This window comes from Pyrgilauda ruficollis, unplaced genomic scaffold (assembly GCF_017590135.1).
Source record: "Pyrgilauda ruficollis isolate IOZ18807 unplaced genomic scaffold, ASM1759013v1 scaffold9, whole genome shotgun sequence".
In the NCBI taxonomy this organism is placed as follows: Eukaryota; Metazoa; Chordata; class Aves; order Passeriformes; family Passeridae; genus Pyrgilauda; species Pyrgilauda ruficollis.
Window position 1 is genome coordinate 10,456,095 of NW_024531043.1, and position 19,898 is coordinate 10,475,992.

General features: G+C 43.7%; 1 protein-coding gene across 1 annotated transcript; it reads left to right on the forward strand.

The window, feature by feature from the left end:
• Window positions 1-3,149: 3,149 nt before the first annotated feature.
• On the forward strand, window positions 3,150-18,193 carry PPP1CC (protein phosphatase 1 catalytic subunit gamma). The gene is made up of 7 exons (XM_041488758.1): window positions 3,150-3,408; window positions 12,240-12,371; window positions 13,400-13,630; window positions 14,728-14,832; window positions 15,754-15,977; window positions 16,366-16,500; window positions 16,946-18,193. Exons 1-7 carry the CDS (start codon window positions 3,354-3,356, stop codon window positions 17,033-17,035), a joined length of 972 nt encoding a protein of 323 aa, XP_041344692.1. The 5' UTR covers window positions 3,150-3,353; the 3' UTR covers window positions 17,036-18,193.
• The last annotated feature ends 1,705 nt before the right edge of the window (window positions 18,194-19,898 follow it).

Genomic DNA, 19,898 nt, shown 5'->3' on the forward strand with positions numbered 1-19,898 from the left:
ATTTTAGGCATGAAAAGCAAGAGGTGTGCATGAGGCTTTATGTCAATTGTAACACCAGGCAAGCTGGGTGCAAACAGTAGGAGTTATGAAAACATTGGAATCCTGGCTGTGGAGCGAGTCAGGAAAAATAACACCTGACCCACAAGTCACCCATTCTTGTCTTGGCAGTGTTTGGAGAGCCCGTGTAGATCTTTGTTTGAAATGTACACAAACACTGAATTGTACACTGTACACTGAATTTCATGGGCTTAGCAAATATGCATCTAAAAGTGTGGGTGCCTCACATTTCTCAGGATCCACCTACAAACAGGGATAAATCAGGGAATGTTTAATTGTTTTTTGCACATATATACACACATATGTTTGTGTACATGGTGTAAATATGTATTATATTGTACTCACAGTATATACACGTGTCTGCATATATATATTTTTATATATGTACAGAAAAATACTGAAATCTTATTTTCCTTCTATATGTAGGTGGGTATTATATGTACAATTGATATACTCTTAAACTTAACCAGATTATGAGCAACAATACAATAATAAAGCAACATTTGCAAGGGAGAGTGAGGACAAATCAGTGGGGAAAGGTTTTACACAGAGGCTTCCAAGAAATGAGACCAAAGTGGCAATTTGTGGAATTTCAAGGGGGGAAAGCAGGAAAAGACCCAGAGGTCTCAAAGCTGTGAGCTGTGAGTAATTTGTGCTGAACAAACAGTTCATCACCATGTATTTAGCTAGTAGGAAAGTAGGAAAAGAATTGTAGATAAATTGAAAGAAGGGGTGGAGTTGTTGGTATATGAAGAGTGAGCTTCAAAATTATGGAATGTTTCAAGCCCATGTGCAGAATTTAAGGACAAAGGGATTTCCCTGACTGTTCCCTCTCTGGAAATAAATCTGTTCCTCCTCTAGAAATAAATCATTGTTGTGAGCAACACCGGAGAACAAAACAGTTTCACGATATTTATAATGCCTTGGTTGGGTCCCTTTTCTAATCAGGGTGTGGGGCGAGGGTGGTTATTTCCTGCAGAGAAAAGCTACCTTATTAAAAAGATAATTTTGTGGTGGCATTTTAATATAACTCTGGCTCTCCACGGAGTTTACTGATAAGGAAGGGTCCTTTTTTCTTAATGAGAATGAGAATGAGAAAGACCCCGTGCAAAAATCCAGCCCCTCCGAACAGGACACCAAGCGTTGGCAGCTGCTGGTGAGATTTGGAGTTGGAGCAAGGTGAGTTGGTTATAAAGGTGATGACGAGGCCTTTACAGATTCACCTTTATCTGTCATTTCTCTTCTTACCTCCCGGCTACACCTCTTTTTACAAGAATTATCAGTGCTCTGGACCTTGCCTGATATGGTTCAGCAAGTGAGACAGATTCTTTGCCCCGACCTTGTTTTGAAGGGCTCGTTCTGTCCTTTCAGAAATACGGAGTTTCCAGGTGAATTCCCAAATACATTTCCTGGGGTGCACCCGGGTTGCTAAGCTCTTCCCCACCATCCCATTTCCCAGAGAGTTCACAGGAGTGGAAAGGACTCAGCACCCCACTAAAGGTGCTCAGATCCCCAAAGGACTTGTCCCTGGAGAGGAGGCGACAGCTGAAGGGTGAGATGAGATGAAGATATTTCCAGAAATGAAAACAAGGCCAGGAAGGTTCCTCTGGAAACACAGGACCAATTTTCCTTGTTAAATAATTCAGCTAAATCCAAGAGAACAACTCGCCCTGCAGAATTAGGAAGGATTTGAAAGAGAAAGAAAGCATTCGGTGCAAGAGCCGGAGGGGGCCGTTCCCCGAGAAGGTGCAGCACAAAAATAGATGTAAATCTGCAAAGGCTGTCACGTTGAAGTAAATCTGAAGTAACTCTATTGTTTTCCATGGGGTTACTTTGGGTTTACACCAGCGTGACTAAGATTAGCATATCAGCTTGGGCGTGCTCCCTACGATAAGTGTTCTCTCGGAGAAGTGGAGCGTTGAGGCTCCTCTTGCCAGGGGCTGGAGCCTGCGTTTCAGGTAGACTCTGCATCCTCTTATCTCCTTCCTCCCGCAGACCTGAGGTGTGCTGAGCCTGCAAGTCCTTTGCTTTATCACCCACACGAATCCGAACTCTGCTCCGGCCCCAGCGCGGCAATGAGCTGCAATGAATATTGTATAACTGCTGGCAGGAGGAATCCGACAGGATAGTGGGAGCAATCCACCCAGGGAAGGGAGGGGAGGAGGAAAGAGCTCCACACAGCCAGCCCTGCAAATTAAAATAGGAGTAAATAATGCAATTAAACAATATTCAACTCGAGGTACAGACCGAACGGTGGGAAAGGCTCGCACAGCCCATCTCCTGGACAAACACCATCCAGTTTATGAGCACAAACCTCATTTAAGTGCTTGTAGCCAAGCTGTAGCTACATATAGAATAAAATAATAGAAGTGTGAAATAAACAGCGAGATGCTTTTGAACGATGAGGTTAATTCCTTCATCTGCAAGGACTTGAAAGTGCTGTATGTTTGCGAAGGATTTGCAGGTGCAGAGCCACGTGTCTGAAAGTGCTCTGGAGCTGAGGAGCTGCTCAGGACACTCTGCCTTAACCCGTGAGGGGAAAGGCATCAAGGCTGTGCTCCCCCAGCCTTAAAGTGGCCCCAAAATCCCACCTGAAGCCACCGTCTCCCTCACATGTGGGTGTGAGGGGCCGTGACCGCAGTGGGGGGACGGTGTGAGGGACATGGTGGCCCTTTCCTGCTCCCTGCAGACCCCAAGTCTGCAGGAACCCCACAAGGTACAGACCTTTCTCCACAGAAAGGGTGATTAGACATTAGAACGGGCTGCACAGGGACGCGGTGGAGTCCCTGTCCCTCAAGGAACGACTGAATGTGGCACTCGGCGCCATGGTCTGGGTGACATAGTGGGGCTCGGTTACAGGCTGGACTCGACGATCTCGGAGGTCTTTTGAAACCTAATGGATTCTGGGATTCTGTGACCGCCACCACTGCTTCCGCCGCTCTGCGACTGTCGCGACACCGGGAGGGGGCACCGCCGCACTACTTCCCGTCCCGGGAGCGGTAGGATCCTGCAAGCGGAGCCGCATCACCCCTCCCGCTCTTCCCGCCCGGCCTATAAAGGGTTTCCGACGGGCCGCGTCGCGCTCGTAGTATCCGTGCGCCAGGCGAGCCCGCTGAGGGGACGGCGGCCATTTTGTTCAGTGCTGGCTCTGTGCTGAGGGGGCGGGGGGGGCAGAGGGAGCGAGGGAAGGCGCAGAGCAGGAAAGGGCAAAAACGAGACAGAACGAGGAGCGGAGTCGGGCCGGCCAAGCCGCGAGCGGAGCGGCGGGGAGGGCTCCGCCCGGCCGCTGAGAGGCGATGGCGGATATAGACAAGCTCAACATCGACAGCATCATCCAACGGCTGCTGGAGGGTGAGGGTCGGGGACAGCGCGGTTGGGGGAGGGCGGCGGGGCCGATGCGCCGCGTCCCGCCCGCCCGGCGGGGGCTGAGGGGGCACTAAAATGGAGGGGCGAGAGGCGCTTTGTCTGCCTGGGGTCGCCGCCTCCCCGCCTGGCTCGGCCCCGCAGCCCCAACTTTCCCCTCAGCCCGTGTGTGTTTCCGAGGCGTTTCTGCCTTTTGATCCCCCGGTGCAATGCTGGGACCAGCCGGCTGCCCCTTTCTCCTCCCCTGCAGTTCTGAGGGGATGCTTAACCTAGTCCTGTGTTCGAATGAGGGGATGCTGAATTTAGTAGTGTTTTGTAGGAAGGGCTTTTAAAAAGCCTGGGGTGTTCTCTCTTGCCTTTCACGCATACACATGGGATCACTGCATGGCTGGGTAGTCGCGGGGCTCTGGAAATAAGACTCAGCGTGTTTAAAGAGTGTTGAGGCAGCTTTTCAGCAAGTCAGGAGGAGACTGTCGTGGGTTTCAGTGTATGCTGGGTTTAGCTTTGATTAGCTGCTTGCATTAAAGCTGCCACAGGATTTTGGCTCTTAATTCATAACATATGGTGGGGTTTTAGGTGTGAATAGAGGGTTTGGTGTTTCAGACTGTCTGAAAAGGGGCTTATTGTCTGCTATTGTTGGTGCTTTGGGATGAAAAGAGTTGCCTGGGACTTTGTAAATCAAAGGAAAACCTGGAAGTTGCAGGGGGTGTCTCCAGCATCATCCCTTCGCTTGCAGGGATCAGCACTGGACTGGGATCGACTGATTTTAGGGCAAAAGACTGAGAAGTTGCCAGTGACAAAATCTCTTCCAGGCATCAAGGAAAAGCGTAATTATTCAGAGAAGGAAGCTGTCCTGATCCAGCCTCAGTGTGTCAGGGCAGGCATCTCATCTGGACTTACTCTTGAAAAGCTTGGTCAGGGATTTAACTTTTTTCCATTTGGCCCAAAGCCAGCTGAGATGTTGCCGAGAAAAACGAAGAAATATCTTTTCTTACACACTTTCCTTCTTACAGGGTTTTGCTTGTGTAATGCTTGGAGAGCAAAAGGTCAGGCAGAGGAACAGAAATTCTACTCTAGAAAATTGGAGTTAAAAAATCCTGTAGATGAATTATGGGATTATTGAATAAGTAAAAGTAAATGGGGTTTTTCCTCTGATCCGGTTTGGGTTTTGCCTGTTACCAATTTAAACCGCCCTGGTTTCAATTATTTAAAGACTTCCCTTCATAAAGTTAGACCAGGATTTTCTTGAAAATCCAGTAATACGACTTGTAAATGTCAGGTCTCGTATGTCATATGTTTGGTGACATATTAATACATGCTCAGTTGAATTGCACTCATTAGTTATAGTTCTTACTGATTTCCCTTAGTGTAACTAATGCAGCACTTTCAAAGTGTGAAGTTTAATTTTTAAAAGCATGGATTAGACCTTTCCTAGAAAGAAATGCAAGTTATTTCTCTGATTGAAGTTTCAAAAAGTAGTAAGATGTACTATGCCAATGTGTTCTGCTATTGCTCAGTTTATATCAGCGTTAGATGGTTGGAGCAGATAAGAGTTCATAAATCAGGCTTCAGAAGGTTTTCTGACATCTTTTAAGAGGTGCTTCATGCAATTACAGACGTTACCTGAGGTTGCATCAGATGCCAGAACTGAAATGAATTTTTTTTTTCCTTTATTAATACTGCAGCTGGGATTTTGGCTTCCTTGAGGCAATGATTGTCTTTCAATATTTAAAACAATTACTGGTGTTAGTAACCTGTGCTAGTGCTTTATTTGTTGGTTATTAAATGTCTGTTCTAAATGACTTTGCCAGACAGAGAGTAATGACTGACCTTTGTGAGTGTCATTTTTATACTTTTATTTTTTCCTAAAACATTGCTGCATTTCAGCACACGCTGCATTTTAGATTTAGACCAAACAAATTACTGTTCTTCAGTGCAGTTCTGGTAGCACGAATGCATAATGTTAGTTACACAAAGTGTGGTGTGCCCCTGAGCTCTGTGTCAATGCCCCTTCAGACAAGGCTGCACACAGATGGAAATCACACTCAGGCATGAAAACACTGCAAAATCTGCTTTAATAATCAGCTCACAAACTGAATTGCCCAAATCCTTGTGCAAGCTGTAATTTTAGAGCAATTTGGTATTTCATTATAGCTCTCTTCAAACTTTAAATACTTACACATTTTTATAGCAGCTAACTTTAAGTGATTTTGGTACTAAAATTTAAAGAACATGAGCAGAGGGCTTAGCCCTTTGTAAAGGTACCAAACCCCAGTGCTAAGGAGATTCTTGATGAAATACTGGAAATCAGTGAGCAGGTACAGTTAGGTATTTGTTTTATCATGTGCCTTAGCATTGCCTGGTTGGAAGAAGCAGTGAATTGAGTCTAATGGTTGAGGTAAAGTGAAGGGTGAATAATAAATTATTCTTGCTTTTGTCCTTAATATAGGGTATTAATAATGTATTTGTGAGGGATTTTAGTTGCTTTCTATCCTGACTCCTCTGCTCAACTGACATTATTCCTGCTTTTCCCCCCAAATAGTGATGTTCTCCCACCCACGTTAGGCTATTTAGGTGAAATTATTAGCTTGTTCTTTAAAAGGCCTGGAAATATATACTTCAGCTTCTTATTCTAAGGTAAATATTTGAAGAGTCTTCCTTGCTCCAGTTGTTTATAGTACAAAACCATTTGGCATTGAAATGTCACAAAAAACCATTTTTCAGTAGCATTGTTCTCAACCTTGGAAAGTCATTCAGGGAAAACATTGAAAATACTGACTTTTTTTGCTGTAATTGAATTCGTATTTTCTCCCTTCTTTACTGATGAGGGTTGTGTCCTGCTAGGAGCAATTTCCTGAGTAAGCTTGTCTGGCTTTGTGACTTTTGGTAACTGTAATATCCACAAGAACGAGACTTGCAAAGTGTAGTAAGTAACAGTATCCTGCACTGAGTACTGAAATGTTTTAAAGTATCCTTGATATTGGATAAAGGCTCAGATATTGATGGAACTAATTCACCTTCCTGAGGAATAAAAGGGGTCAAACCTGAGAGCAAATTTTGCCCCTTCTAGCAGGAGGTACTGAAAGCAGCAACTGTGTGTGCTGAGTCAAAAATGCCAGCAGACAAGAAGGTGCTAAAAAACTCCTTTTAAGATAAAAAAATCAATGGCACCTGTATGGTCTTGGAAAGGGTTCCAGGAAATGGCAGAATTCCTGCTTGCCTCAGTAAAGAATGAGTGACAAATCCCGAGACTCCCTGAGTGTGAGCGTGGCTTCCTTTCTGTGTCAAGTCAGATGGGCTTCCTAGAACTTGAGCCCCTTATCCATTTCCTTCATCTCGTGTGCTGGCAGCTTTTGCAGATAAGTAGGGTCTGGTTTGGAGCTCACAGTCACCTATTTAGAAAACGGGATTGAAGTGTGTTAGTCTTACCATGGTAACAATAAATAATGGGTAAAACAACAATTTCAACATACCTAAGTGACCCAAGTTGAAATGTGTTTCTGCAGATCTCTCCTGTGCTGCATCCTCTGCAGACACTTGAAGGGAAAATTGAATCATGAATGGAGGCTACTTTGGATAAAGCCACACGAGGCTACAGTGGTGGTAGCCATTCTGAAAACTGAAATCCTGGCTAGTGCACTAAAATCTGCAAAAAGACTCTTGAATCCTTAAACATTTCTGTTTATACACCCACAGATTTCTATTCCCAGTAAAGCCTGTTGTAGAGATGTCAAGGAGATATTCTCTCTTAATTTGCTTTAAATGGGGAAAGATTATCATCTACTTATTAAAAATAGTTGAGCTAAAGAGCACAGATAAGATTTTGCTCACCACAGAGAAGATTTTTTCTCATAAATACAGTCCTATAATTTTTTTTTCACCTTTCTGCTAAGTACAGCATTAATTGGGTCTGCAGGGTTGCTTGCCCTTTAGCTTCATATACTGGAGTAAGAATGATTCTCAGAGATGTTAATCTGAAATGTCACATTTACTCATGGATGAGTTGTGATGCTGTGATGAAGTTTCTCATGGACAAGCAAGACTTTTTGACCTCAAACCATATCATTTTCCCTAGTTTGTGTAGCTTGGTGTTAATTGTTTCCTGCTGTGGTGCAGCAGTTTCTAAGAGTAGGAAACAGAAACTCTTAATTCCAAAGGCCTGCATTAGATTCTTATCAATGCCATGGATTCAAATAAATCTGTGAAATTCTGTGCCTGTTGCCCAGTCAGAGAAGTGGAGGAATTTGTCCCCTCTGTTTGTGAGCAGTGTGAGTACTTGTTGCTCCTCACCTGTCTGCAGTGTGGAAATACGTTACCAGATGAAAAACTTGTAGTCATGCAGAATCTTCCATTTGATAACACTGCTGTGAACTTTTGACATACTAGAAAGCAGATGAGAACTTTTCAGAGCCTTGTGCACTGAGAAGATGCTTTTCCATTTCAGTTTTGAATTTGAAGAGATCTGATCAAAGCTGGTAGTGCCTGCAATGAAGTAAAACCTTTTTTACATCAACCACTTTCAAGTTATTTATTCCCTTTGTGCCTGTGGTGCAAAACTGACTGTGAAACTGTCGTTGGGAACTGCTAAAAACTAGATTAAAACCAACCTGCAGTATTTTTGGAAATGTCACTATAATTGCAGACATCTTAACGTAAAATATGGTGAAACTGAGAGACTTGTTTAATAAGCCAGAAAAATGAACTGACCTGTAGATAGACTATTTTTCTTAAAACATTTTCTGTAGGAGAACTTGATTCTCACACTTCAGTTGACAGTATCTCAGCTGCTTCTTGTAATGCAATACTGAATGGAAATGAGATGTTTGGATCACTGCAATTTCTGGCATTTTTGAACTTCCTGCTATTTTTGACTACTTCTCTAAGTATCTGTCCCTTTCATATTAACCTTGACTGACGTAAAGGACTGTGTGGCACCACAACAAGGATTGGAAAATGCTGGGGGTGTGTTGGGATGCGGGACTCTGTTGTACTCTGCATGCATATGGTCTCAGACTGTTGTACATTCTTGATCCCCCAGCTCCTGACCCATTTATCCCTCCCAGGGAAATGCAGAATAAATTCTCAATGTCAGGCAGTGTTCTGACTCCTGGCAGCTGCAGCTACACTTTGTACTTGCTGTTTGCTTGCTCCAGAATGACTGGGTGCCTCAAGTTCTTGCTTTTCTTCCTATTCCTTCCTTTCCGCCTCTGCTGGGCACCTGTCATACTGCTCTGTTTATAATACACTCACTTTAGAGTTGGTATCTTGTTTCCATCAGTTTCTCCCTGTCTTGGAAGTCAAGGATAAATTTAATAGTGGAGCCTGTGTTGTGAGCAGTACCTCTGCAAAGATCCTCTGGGCTGCAGGGAAGAATTTTCTTCTATAGTTGTTTCCATCTAGTGGAGAGCTTTTTTTTTTTCCCACAACTTCTCATATTTGTACAGTAAGAAAGATTTTACCTGTTAGAAGACTGCCCAGACTGGGCACTGAAATTCAGGCTCTAGAGTAATCATTTCTAAGAACAGGAGCATCTCTGCCTAAAGAGGGTGGGAATATTTTGCTGTCTGGAAATGCTGCAGCAGTGTGTTCAGGCACAAATAAAATACCACTTGAAATGGGCTGAATTTTTCCCCCAAATGATTAATCTTTAGCTTGTTCCACTGTCAGTTCCAGGATGTCATTTCTGAGAGGTTATTTTTTTATGCATTGAAAGGGCAAATGTGCCTGTACAGTACTATTGAGCTGCTCTTTTGACTTCATGACCAAGCTGTCAATTAGTATTATACTGTCTGATCTCCACAAGCTGCCTTGTTTTGGTCCGAAGCAGAGAAACAAACTGTAAACACAACATATTTTTCATAGTGTTCTATTTTTGTCTTTCTTAGAAGGACTAAGTAACTTGAAGACCCAGAGAAACCTTTTAAAAAGTCATTAACACTGAATATCCTGCATTTCTGTGCCAGCTCTTTCATTGTGGATGCAAAAGTTCTTGCACTGAAAATATGGATTCTTCAAACCAAGATGCACTTCTGCATTTTTGATTCTTCTGAAGCCAAACCCACTTTTGTTTTCCCAGCTTTTCAGGACATCCAGGTTAATGTCACAAGAAATTGAACACACTTGTCTCCTCTGTGCAAGTTTCATGTTGGACAAAGCAGTGAAAATGTCACTGGCAGGCAGAGCTGAACCAAATTTTCTTGTTCTTTCATCCATGGCATCTGTCCTAAGGAGTTTGGGAAGTGCAGCAAAGCATCATTTCATTTTGTGAAGGTTTTCTACAGGCAGGTGACTAAAACTGTGTGAGGATTATACCAGTTCAATAAAAATGTATTGGAAAAACCTAGAAAACCTGTGTCTGAAACAGTGTTCAGATCTTCATTTAATCTTGAGCAAAAATGAGTGCACATGCTTTATTCATGAGCTTTAGTGACTCAGTGCATTGCATAGTCTTTATAATATTTTGTACTTTTTAATTTATGGATGTGAAGTACAGGGTTTGGTTTTCACAATTTCTAAGAAGACCAAATCATGTCAAATTAGATTTTTGTCTTCACAGAAAACTAAATATTTTGTATAATCTCAAAAAAAAAAAAAAAAAGGTGGATTGTAAAATCTGGGATTAAGTTACCATCAGTTTTATATTTACAATTCATCCAGTTTATCACTTAATTCTAAAAATTTCTGTTGTTATTGCTTCTGGATATTTGGCATTTTGAGTAACTTGCTTGTTGCTCAGGAGTGTTTGGAAAATTACTGTATGGATGAAAAAATTACTGCATGGATGAAAAGCCTCATTCGTGATAAACTGCTGTGACAAAGATTTAACTTCCATTTACATGCTTCATTACTTTTGAGATTTTAATGAAAGACATGAAGTGCAGTGGTAATTCCAGTGTTGGCATGTAATGTCAGTGGTGAGTGATAACACGTGGGCAGCAAGGATCAGAGGAGCAGGTAGAGCCTGAAAGAGAGCGCTGTTCAAGGCATGGCTTTTGCCCTACAGTAATGTCACTGGGAGCATACGATGCAATCTGAGCTGGAGTTTCGGTTTGGAGGTTGTTTGGGGGAAGGTGGTGGGTTTAGGGCACTGCCAGTGGTTCTGCAGGGCAGGCAGTGCCACCCTGGCAGGGTCTGGCATGCAGGGGAGGATTGCTGTGGCAGCAGCGCCGCGAGTGCTGGCAGAGATCACATCCAATGTCACGGATTTCATGGCTGTTACACAGCCATTATTTTATTCATGGTGTAGGTAAGGTGCACTCTCGCTGAGCAGTGTTTTCTGTGCTTGATCAGAGGCCTGTGGAAAAGTCAGGAGCTTCTGTGCTAGTAAGAAATTGGAACACAACTGTTTTTTGTTCTTGCTGTTCCTAAAACTTGCCTCGAGCACCCCCAGCCTTTCCCACTGCAGTTCTCACTTGGCTCCGTGCAGCGCAGTGATGGCAGAGATTTGAGTCATCTGCAGCTTTCAGATTTCTCACTTGCAGGTGAAACAGTAGCAAAGGAATTAGACTGAAGTGGTAGCTAGCTACTAAGTTACTGAGGACTTCAGAAGATAATACTGCATAGATTCTTCTGTTGAAAGGATTCAGGCTTGTTGCTTGCTTTTTTTTGCATTTAAAGACAAGACCTTTTTGGATAAGGGCATAGATTCTTCAGTCTCAATGCCATACAGCTGCTCACAGTAAGTTACCTAACCTGGCAGCCGTAGCAGCAGGGGGATTTTGTTTCTGGAGGTGTTGGCAGAGCGTTTCCAGCCGTCTGAGACTCGGGTTCTTGGTGATTTGGCTTTGCTGCAGCTGAACCAATGGGTTGCATTGTAGAAGATGATTGCTGCTCTTAGTTCTTCTTTTTTTTTTCTTCAGCCTTATCACTATTATATGTTGTCACTGGTTTTGACAACAAATAAAAATATAGGCTTCACCAGTAATGGCATACTCATAATTTTTTTAAATCCAATCGTAACTCTGATAAATGCTGTTTTGTGCAATTTGGGCTGTAGTTACAGTGCTGCTGCTGTAGAAATGTCCTTTGTATTTCTGGGCAACAGAAGCAGGAGTGTGGAACTTGTTCAGGTCAGGCTGATGTCCTTGTCCAGAGCAGGAAGGAAAGCTTTAATGGATGTTAGAGGAAAAACTGTCATGAATTGTTGCAGTGGGGGAGATTGAAGCAGTGAAGGATGGGAGTTGGGAGGGGGAAGTGCTTTGGGGTGGGAGATTGGTCTCCTCCTGGCTTGTCTTTTACCCTGCTCAAAGGCAGTGATGATGGCAGCTGCTTTGTCATCATCATCCAAAACTATTTCCTTACTGATAGTCCTTACCCTCCAGTCATGTGTGTGTTTTTCTTCCCTGTTTTCCAGCTGCAATGCAAGATTTACTGATGCTGTGGTCTTGTTTAGGTTGGGTGAGGTGATTTGCTGATTTAGAGAAACTTGTACATTTGTTGGTGATTGAGTGGCAGACACCCTTTGCTCAAGTTCAGACAGCTTCCAGAGAACAAGCACATAACTGCTTCACTAAAAATTAACATGTAAATAGTCACGTTGTCCAAGATGGGGTTTATAACTAAATAGAACTAAACTGATGCTATTTAAAATGTGACATTTTTAACGGGGGAAGTGTTGAGCCATGAATTCTGTTAAATGAATGTAACATACGACTGGAGCAGAACACACTCCCCTTTCCCTGGCACTGCCATTTCACCCCAGCACACCAATCCTAGCCTGCTACCTTCTCATTCAGTGCTGCTCTGGCATTTAGTCAGACTCTTAAAATAACCAGGGATTTTGCTGGTTTTGATAACTGACTTCTGACTCCTCCTGACAGTGCGAGGATCAAAACCAGGCAAAAACGTCCAACTTCAAGAGAATGAAATTAGAGGACTCTGCTTGAAATCCAGAGAAATCTTCCTGAGTCAGCCTATTCTACTAGAACTTGAAGCTCCACTGAAAATCTGTGGTGAGTACTGTGAGTTTTGGTTTGATCTTGGGGGAGGTGTCAGGTAAATGCAGACCATAAGCAGAGAACAAGTGCCAGATGCTGCTTTCACTTACTAACAGTGAAACTAATAAATAGTTGTAGCAAAAGGCAAGATAAAACCCTGCTGGGATATGTAGGGCAGAGGAGTGGAGAGAGGGTAACGTGGGAATTGTATTTGGGACCAAAATAATCCAAACCCAAAAAGCAACTGGTCCAGTTTCACCACGCTGGGGGAGTTGTTCACATGAAGTTTTGGAAATAAGTTATCAAATAAATAATATTTGGCCCAATTGTGACTGAACAAGGAGAAACAATGAGGAGCCCAGTATATAATGTACTGCCATACAAAGCTGAGCAGTAGTTTGACAGTATTTTAAAATCCTGCTGGAAACTTAGATTTTTGTACTGTTTCTTGGAATTACTTTCTAGTTTGGGCTCACTGTATTGCATAAAGCAGTGCTCATTTTGCACACATGTACATGTCTGCTTATGCTAAAAGAATGAAGAATGTCAACATAAAAACCTCATTAAATGCAATTTTGAAAGCTTCCAGCAAATAGTTTTTTATCTAGCTCTAAACCAGAGGACTTGTATTTGAAGCAGCTCATTTCATATTTATAATATTGGTAGTCTAAAATCATGATTTAGTGTTCTGCTTGTCAGAAACAAGCCCATGATTTAAACCAAAGGCAGAAATACCAATTTCATTTTTGATGCAGTTTCCCTGCTAGAATTTGAATTACTGGGTGTTTCCAGAAAACACAGTTGGTTTCTTGGAATCTTGATTTTGTTTTATACACACAAATATTTTTGTGTAGCTACCACTGCATAGATGTCAAAATGTGATAATTTTATATACATTAGCTGCCATTTCAAGTATGTTATTGGTGGTACCTAACTGCAAGCTTTTTTTCTTTCTGAAGCATCTTTGATTTGTTCTTTGTCTAGAATCAATCAAAGAATGTAGTGAAGTGTCGCTGAAGTGTCATGTCTGAATCTCCTTGCAGGTGACATCCATGGACAGTACTATGACTTGCTTCGACTCTTTGAATATGGGGGTTTTCCACCAGAGAGCAACTACCTGTTCCTTGGTGATTATGTTGACAGAGGAAAACAATCTTTAGAAACAATTTGTCTTCTATTGGCCTACAAAATTAAATACCCAGAGAATTTTTTCCTCCTCCGAGGGAACCACGAATGTGCCAGCATCAATAGAATTTATGGGTTTTATGATGAATGTAAGTACCAGGCATGTGTGCCTCTAGTGGGGACAAGCAGGGTGGCAGTGTTGGATGGCTCCTTCCTGACTTGAAATGCCCTCTGTGCTCTTCAGAGGGGTCCTTGGCCTGTTTTACAGAGGGGAGTCTGTCCTTCCCCTGCCCCTGTGGGAGTCTGAGCCTCGCACTACAAAGCAGCAACCAAGTGGGTAATTTTAGTTGTTGGCTGCTGTGTTAACTAACAGTTCTCACTGGTAAAACTCATAAGGGCATCTAATGAGAGAATTTAATTTGATGTGCATTACAGAGGTTCACATCTGTTTCATTCATCTGATGACGATATGTACAGACTGTGATGGGGGCTGTATGTAGACCTTATCCAAACACAAGTAATTTTGCTGTGAAGTAGGAGCCAATGTTCCTGTTTCAAAGGATGTGATTTAATCCAGATAATGTAGAGCTGATATTAAATTAATTGTGCACTGAAGCATGTTGGAACTTGTGTGGTGGGACACACTTGGCTTGCAGATGATGACAAGATGTGCGCTCCATGTCTTGTTCTCCTCCTGTGAGGAAACAAAGATGTGTGGTATTTCAGAGTTGTCTCCTCAGATTAATCACAGGCTTAGTCATATATCACAAATATGTTCAGGGTTCATATCTGGGAGAGTCCCTTTGAAATTCATAAAGCTGTGGCAATTTTGTTTTTCAGTCCTGTTTCGTTTTTCAGTCCTTTTTATTTGCTGAAAGTGAGTTTATGTGGTAAAGCAGAATTTTAAAGAAAATCTGCTTTTCAAGAATTGCTGTCTTCCCCTGAAAGAAATGGCAAGATTTTCTGCAATAGATCAAATTCTCCAAGGGATAACTTGCCAAAGCAGAGTTGGGACTGGAGAGCCTGATTGCCAGCTGTTGAACAGGCTTATGGTGTCCTTGAAGCTGTGCCACACTGAGAGGCCTTTGCCATTTAAACAATTAAATAAGTCAGAAAATATCAATTATGTATAGGCTCTAATGCTGACTTTTTGCAAGTCTCAGTAAAGTTCAGGCAGCTAAGTTAGGTTGTTGTGTTTGTGTTAGAAAAGCACATTGACTGGGTTTTTCTCCCCAATCTCTTCTAGGTAAGAGAAGATACAATATTAAGCTGTGGAAAACCTTCACAGACTGTTTTAACTGTTTACCAATTGCAGCTATTGTGGATGAGAAAATATTCTGCTGTCATGGGGGTGAGTAGCAGTTCCTTAGGTGATGTTTGAGGAACTGGAAAACTCAGTCATGGCAGTTTCATGTTTACATTGCTGAAGCTTCAAAACTTTGGGATTTTCTCTGCCTTGGCTCATATATCAGGAAGGGCTGGGCTCAGTGTCAGTTTTGTGAATCATGGAGCCGGTTCAGACACGATCTGCTCTTCCTTTTCCACCAAAAGCACCTTTAATAGCCTCTCCTTCAGAGCAGAGAGTCCTTGTAGGGGTTTTTTAGACTTAGATGACCAGGAGTTTGATGTCTGTCCTGAAAACATTTGTTTTCACAGAACCAGAGTGGTTTGGGTTGGAAGGACCCTTGGGAGTCAGTCAGTAGAATTCCCCCACCATGTCAGGTTGCTCCAAGCCCTGTAAGACCTGATGGGTTTAATTCGTAGAAATTGATTTATGCCACATGATGCAGCTTTTTCTGGTCATAAAATACAGATTGCACCTTAGATGTTTTATCATTTGCGAGTCATTACAGTTGCCCAGGGACTCACATCAGTGAAAAATGGAATGAGATTGGTTTGATATTTTATTTCATCTTACTGATCATCACAGTGAGCATTTCCTGTGATTCCTGGCATTCATGCCTCTTTTATTTAACAGCTCTTTTATCAGACACTCGCAAAATATTAGTGAGATTATTGTAATCCTGTAAAATGTGGAAATGGCCTTGCTTTATCTTGCTCCCAGTAAATCTCCTAGAAAGTGGCTTCTGTTCCAAATGCTTTAGAAAAAATGCTGAATTTAAAAAACGTCAGTGAATGTCGCCACTGAGCTACGTAAAATGGCAGTGGTGAATCACTTTGAATCCAAGTTATTTTTGTCCTGGATGAATGTCAGTGCTGCAGAGCAAAGCTGGACTAAGCTGGGGCCTGCCTGTGTCTTCCCTGTGAACAGGTTTGTCACCAGACCTGCAGTCAATGGAGCAGATCAGACGAATCATGCGCCCCACGGATGTTCCGGACCAAGGCCTCCTGTGTGATCTCCTGTGGTCTGACCCTGACAAGGATGTCTTGGGCTGGGGTGAAAATGACAGAGGAGTGTCCTTCACTTTTGGTGCTGAAGTGGTTGCTAAGTTTCTCCATAAGCATGATCTGGATCTCATATGTAGAGCTCATCAGGTATTTTCATTTTGTACATTAAAGCGTAGAATAATTTAGGTTTGGGGGTCCTAAGTTGGTCACCTGGTCCAGGCCAGGCCAACGTGCTGAGGGTCTTGTCCAGCCAAGTTGTAAATATGTGAGGTTCTCTGAAGGTGTCCCAGAGTTTAACAGCCCTTATAATTAACATTTTTATATAAACTCTGATTCTCTTGAACAAGGGTTTTCTCAGTGTTAATGGACTCTGTTGCTGAGCTGATTGTTGTGATGCTCCTGTTGCGGTGTAAAAGTTTGAAACTCATGCTCATTAAACATAGCCAGGTTTTCAGCTGCTGCCTCTGGAAAAGTTGCTTTGCACCTTGTCAGGAGGAAGCTGCCCAGAATAACACCTCTGCTTTTGTCTCTAAAGGTGGTTGAAGATGGATATGAGTTTTTTGCAAAAAGACAATTGGTAACTCTGTTTTCTGCCCCAAATTACTGTGGAGAATTTGATAACGCGGGTGCCATGATGAGTGTGGATGAAACACTAATGTGCTCTTTCCAGGTACAGTATCTGAAGATTTTCCTTTCTCTTTAGTGAGGTCGCACATTAAATTTGTGCTCTTTTGAATCAATGTTTTACTTGTTAAATTGTTAAATAACAGTAAGGCTTGTTTCAAGTAGATCTTTACACCTGTCACATGTAGACAGGGCAGTGTTTTTACTCACATCTTTAAAAAGGTGATAACCCTGTGCTGGTGTAAGTAGGGGGAACTGTTTTACCCTGGAATTAAATCACCCAGGCAAAGCAGTTGGCTGTCAGCTGCTCCCACTGCTGTGGGCTCTGGAGCAGCTGATCCCAAGGCCCAGCCTAGCTCGGAGCAGGAAACACATTGATTTCCTGGCACACTGAGACTTGCCCAGAACCATGTAGTGCCTCTACCAGTGAATTACTGTTGGACTGGAAGATAGCTAAAACTTTTTGCTGAATGACCCCTCTGTCTTTTCAGATCTTGAAACCTGCAGAGAAGAAGAAGCCCAATTCCAGCAGACCTGTAACACCTCCCAGGGGTATGATCACAAAACAAGCCAAGAAATAGTCACTTTGGCACTGCCTTGTTGGGACTTGTATCATAGTCTATAACCTCCATTTTTAAACCTATCATGTGTGCTGTTCAGCTTGCTCAAAATAGATAATGTGTTTGTGGTTTTCCTTTCCATTTGATGAATGGCATTTGCTGGTTGTAACAGCGAATGAAAGACTTTCCTCCCTCCCAGGAAAAGAGTTTGAAAGTCCCCCTGTGTCGGTGTTCCAGCTGCACACTCCACAGCATCTCCCCACAACCGGGTAACCGCGGGGCTGGCGGGACCCGTACCATGAATAGTGTAAACCTTGTTCTTTAGGATCTGAAGAGGGCACTCGTGTGCTGTGAGAGTAGAGATTGTTCCTGTCAGCGATTACATGCTGTTTATACAAACCACTGTGAACTTTTTTTATGTTCAATTTTGTTTTAAAGGGATTGCTTTTCTTTTAATGTCTTGTCATGTACACGTTAGTTTTATTGCTGTCGACATTAGGAATAACCTTCAACCTTGCCAGCACCACTGGTAGGATGTATATTTAATTCAGACACGTCCCTCTCCGTATACTTCAAATGACAAAGCCATTATTTTAAGTGTTTGTGTCTCCTTCCTGAAGCCAAAGTTCGCTTAGAAACCCGTTTGTACACAACCCCCCTGCCAAGTTGGCCGGGCTTCCCATCCACGCCTTCCTCTCGGAGAGAAAAGGAAGTGCTGGCTGGAAATAGCAAACAGAAAGGCTTGTCCATGCTCAAAGTGAACACATTTTTGTACAGTTTCCGTGTGTTCAGTCGAGCAGATCCCAGTGCTGAGACAGCAGTCCCGGGGCAGTGACACAAATGGCCCTGGGAATGATGGGAATGGCTCTGGATCTGCTGGAAGGGGTTTGTGCATTTCAGCATAAAGACTTTGTTCTACAAAGAAACCTAGAAACTCGCTTGATAAGCCAACCAGAGGTGTTGATCTTGATCACCGGTTTATATAAATCTCTCACAGAATCTTGTTTTTTAAAAACTGTTGATCTTTTTTGAACAGATGACAGTGTACAATATCATGTAGTGAAAATCACTTATTAAATGAAGAAATTGTTAAATCTTCTCAGTGTCAGTTTATCACAACATATACACTACTGCTCTCCAAGGGCCTGACGTAGAGAAATAAATTGTTCTGGAAACCCACGGATTCTTGGTTTGGATTTGTCTGAGCTGCAAGAGGTGATTTTGAACAGCAGTGTTGGGTTTAACTCTGGGTCTGGAGCCTCAGGCAGAGGCCTCTCCCAGCCGAGGGGTGCAGCTCCTGCAGCACCACACGTGGGGCCACTGGTCCTGAGCTGGTGTTTGCCACAGCCCTGCTTGGGGCTGGGCAGCAGCACCCGGGCGTGGGAGGACAAGCTCAGCTCGGCTCCTGTTCATTGTTCTGTGCACTGAGGGTTTGGCCTTGAGTGCAAGTGCTGCTCTGAGAGAGTTGGAGCTGAGACCAGACCCATTTCCTCTGGTGTTAGAGAACTAAATTTCTGGTGGAATGGGGAACCTAAGTCCATTTTATCGGTGTTGGGGCAGGAGGCTCTGTGGGGATGGGTGATGTGTGCCAGCTCCAGGCTCTCAGCTCTTGGCCTCCACAGGGCCAGCCTGGGCTGTTTCACTGCCGTGTGGAAAATGCCATGGGGTGTTCAGCACTCAGAGAAAGCGGCCGGTTCCTACCCTGTCCCTGCTCTGGGACAGCTGCAGTGCTGCTGCATCTGCTGAGGAACAAGTTTGTCACTGGAATGCCCAGCTCTGTTCTGGTGTCCCACTGAATTCCCCTCTACTTCTGCAGTGAGTGAGACTTGTTTGCCACAAATGCTTTTTCTGGGCAGTCTGCAGCCATTGACTATTTTTTCAATGTAGTTCTCTGAATCAAAGAGCCATTTTCCTACTCTGAAGACATTTTTCCGTTCCCTCTACAGCTGATTAATCAAAAACCTCTAACTACCTCTGCTGAGCATGCTAGATCAGATGTCACAGATTACCTGGTAAGGCTCTCTCACAAACTTACTTTCACCATTTGAATCACATTTGTGGTTTCCTTTATAGCTCTATAATTTTTCTCCCTCCTTGTCCAACACCCTGCATCTCTGTTATTGCTGTTGTGGGTGGCAGCACACGTGGAACCGGCTGGGATGTGCCTGCTCTGGCAGGGACACTGTCACCCCTCCTCACTGGCCATGCCACACCTTTGTCCTCCGTGGCTTGTTTTTTTCTCTCCCCAAACAGTCTCGGTGACACAGGTGCCTATTCTGGGCTGTGTTCTCTGCCTGGCTGCATTCCCCGAGGTTGGGTCATTCCTCAGGCTCCCTGGGGTGGAGGGGGCTGGGTCCTGTCCCACCATGGGGAAGGGAAGGGGCTGCTGCTCCTGCTGTGGGTTGTAACCAACAGCTCAGGCACATTTTATGGCCATTTGTTGGGGTTGGGTTGTTTTTGAGGAGAACAGGAGGAGTAGATGCTGATTGCCAATTGTTTTCCCATGATGATACTTGTAGGAATATCTAGCTGACAAGGAATGGCTGGAGCAGCCATGAGCCTCCCAAGGCCTGTGTCCCCACAGCCCAGCACCAATTCCTGCTGGCCCAGAGCCCTGTGGATGGTGCAAAGAATCGACTGGGGTGAGGAGAGGCGCTGAGCTGTGCCAGTGGTCTCCACAGCAGGTAGCAGGAAATTGTGGTACATCCAAATTCCCTTCAGTCCCTGTCGTGTGCCCTGGAAAGCGTGGTGAGATCTGAGGCACTCTCATGTTGGGTGCCCTCGAGGCACTGGGGTGTTTCTCTGGTTTCTCCAAGGTGAAGTCTGTCCTTGCCATCCAGCTGTGGAAAGGCTGGTTTTCCACACAGGTAATTTTTGCCTGTTC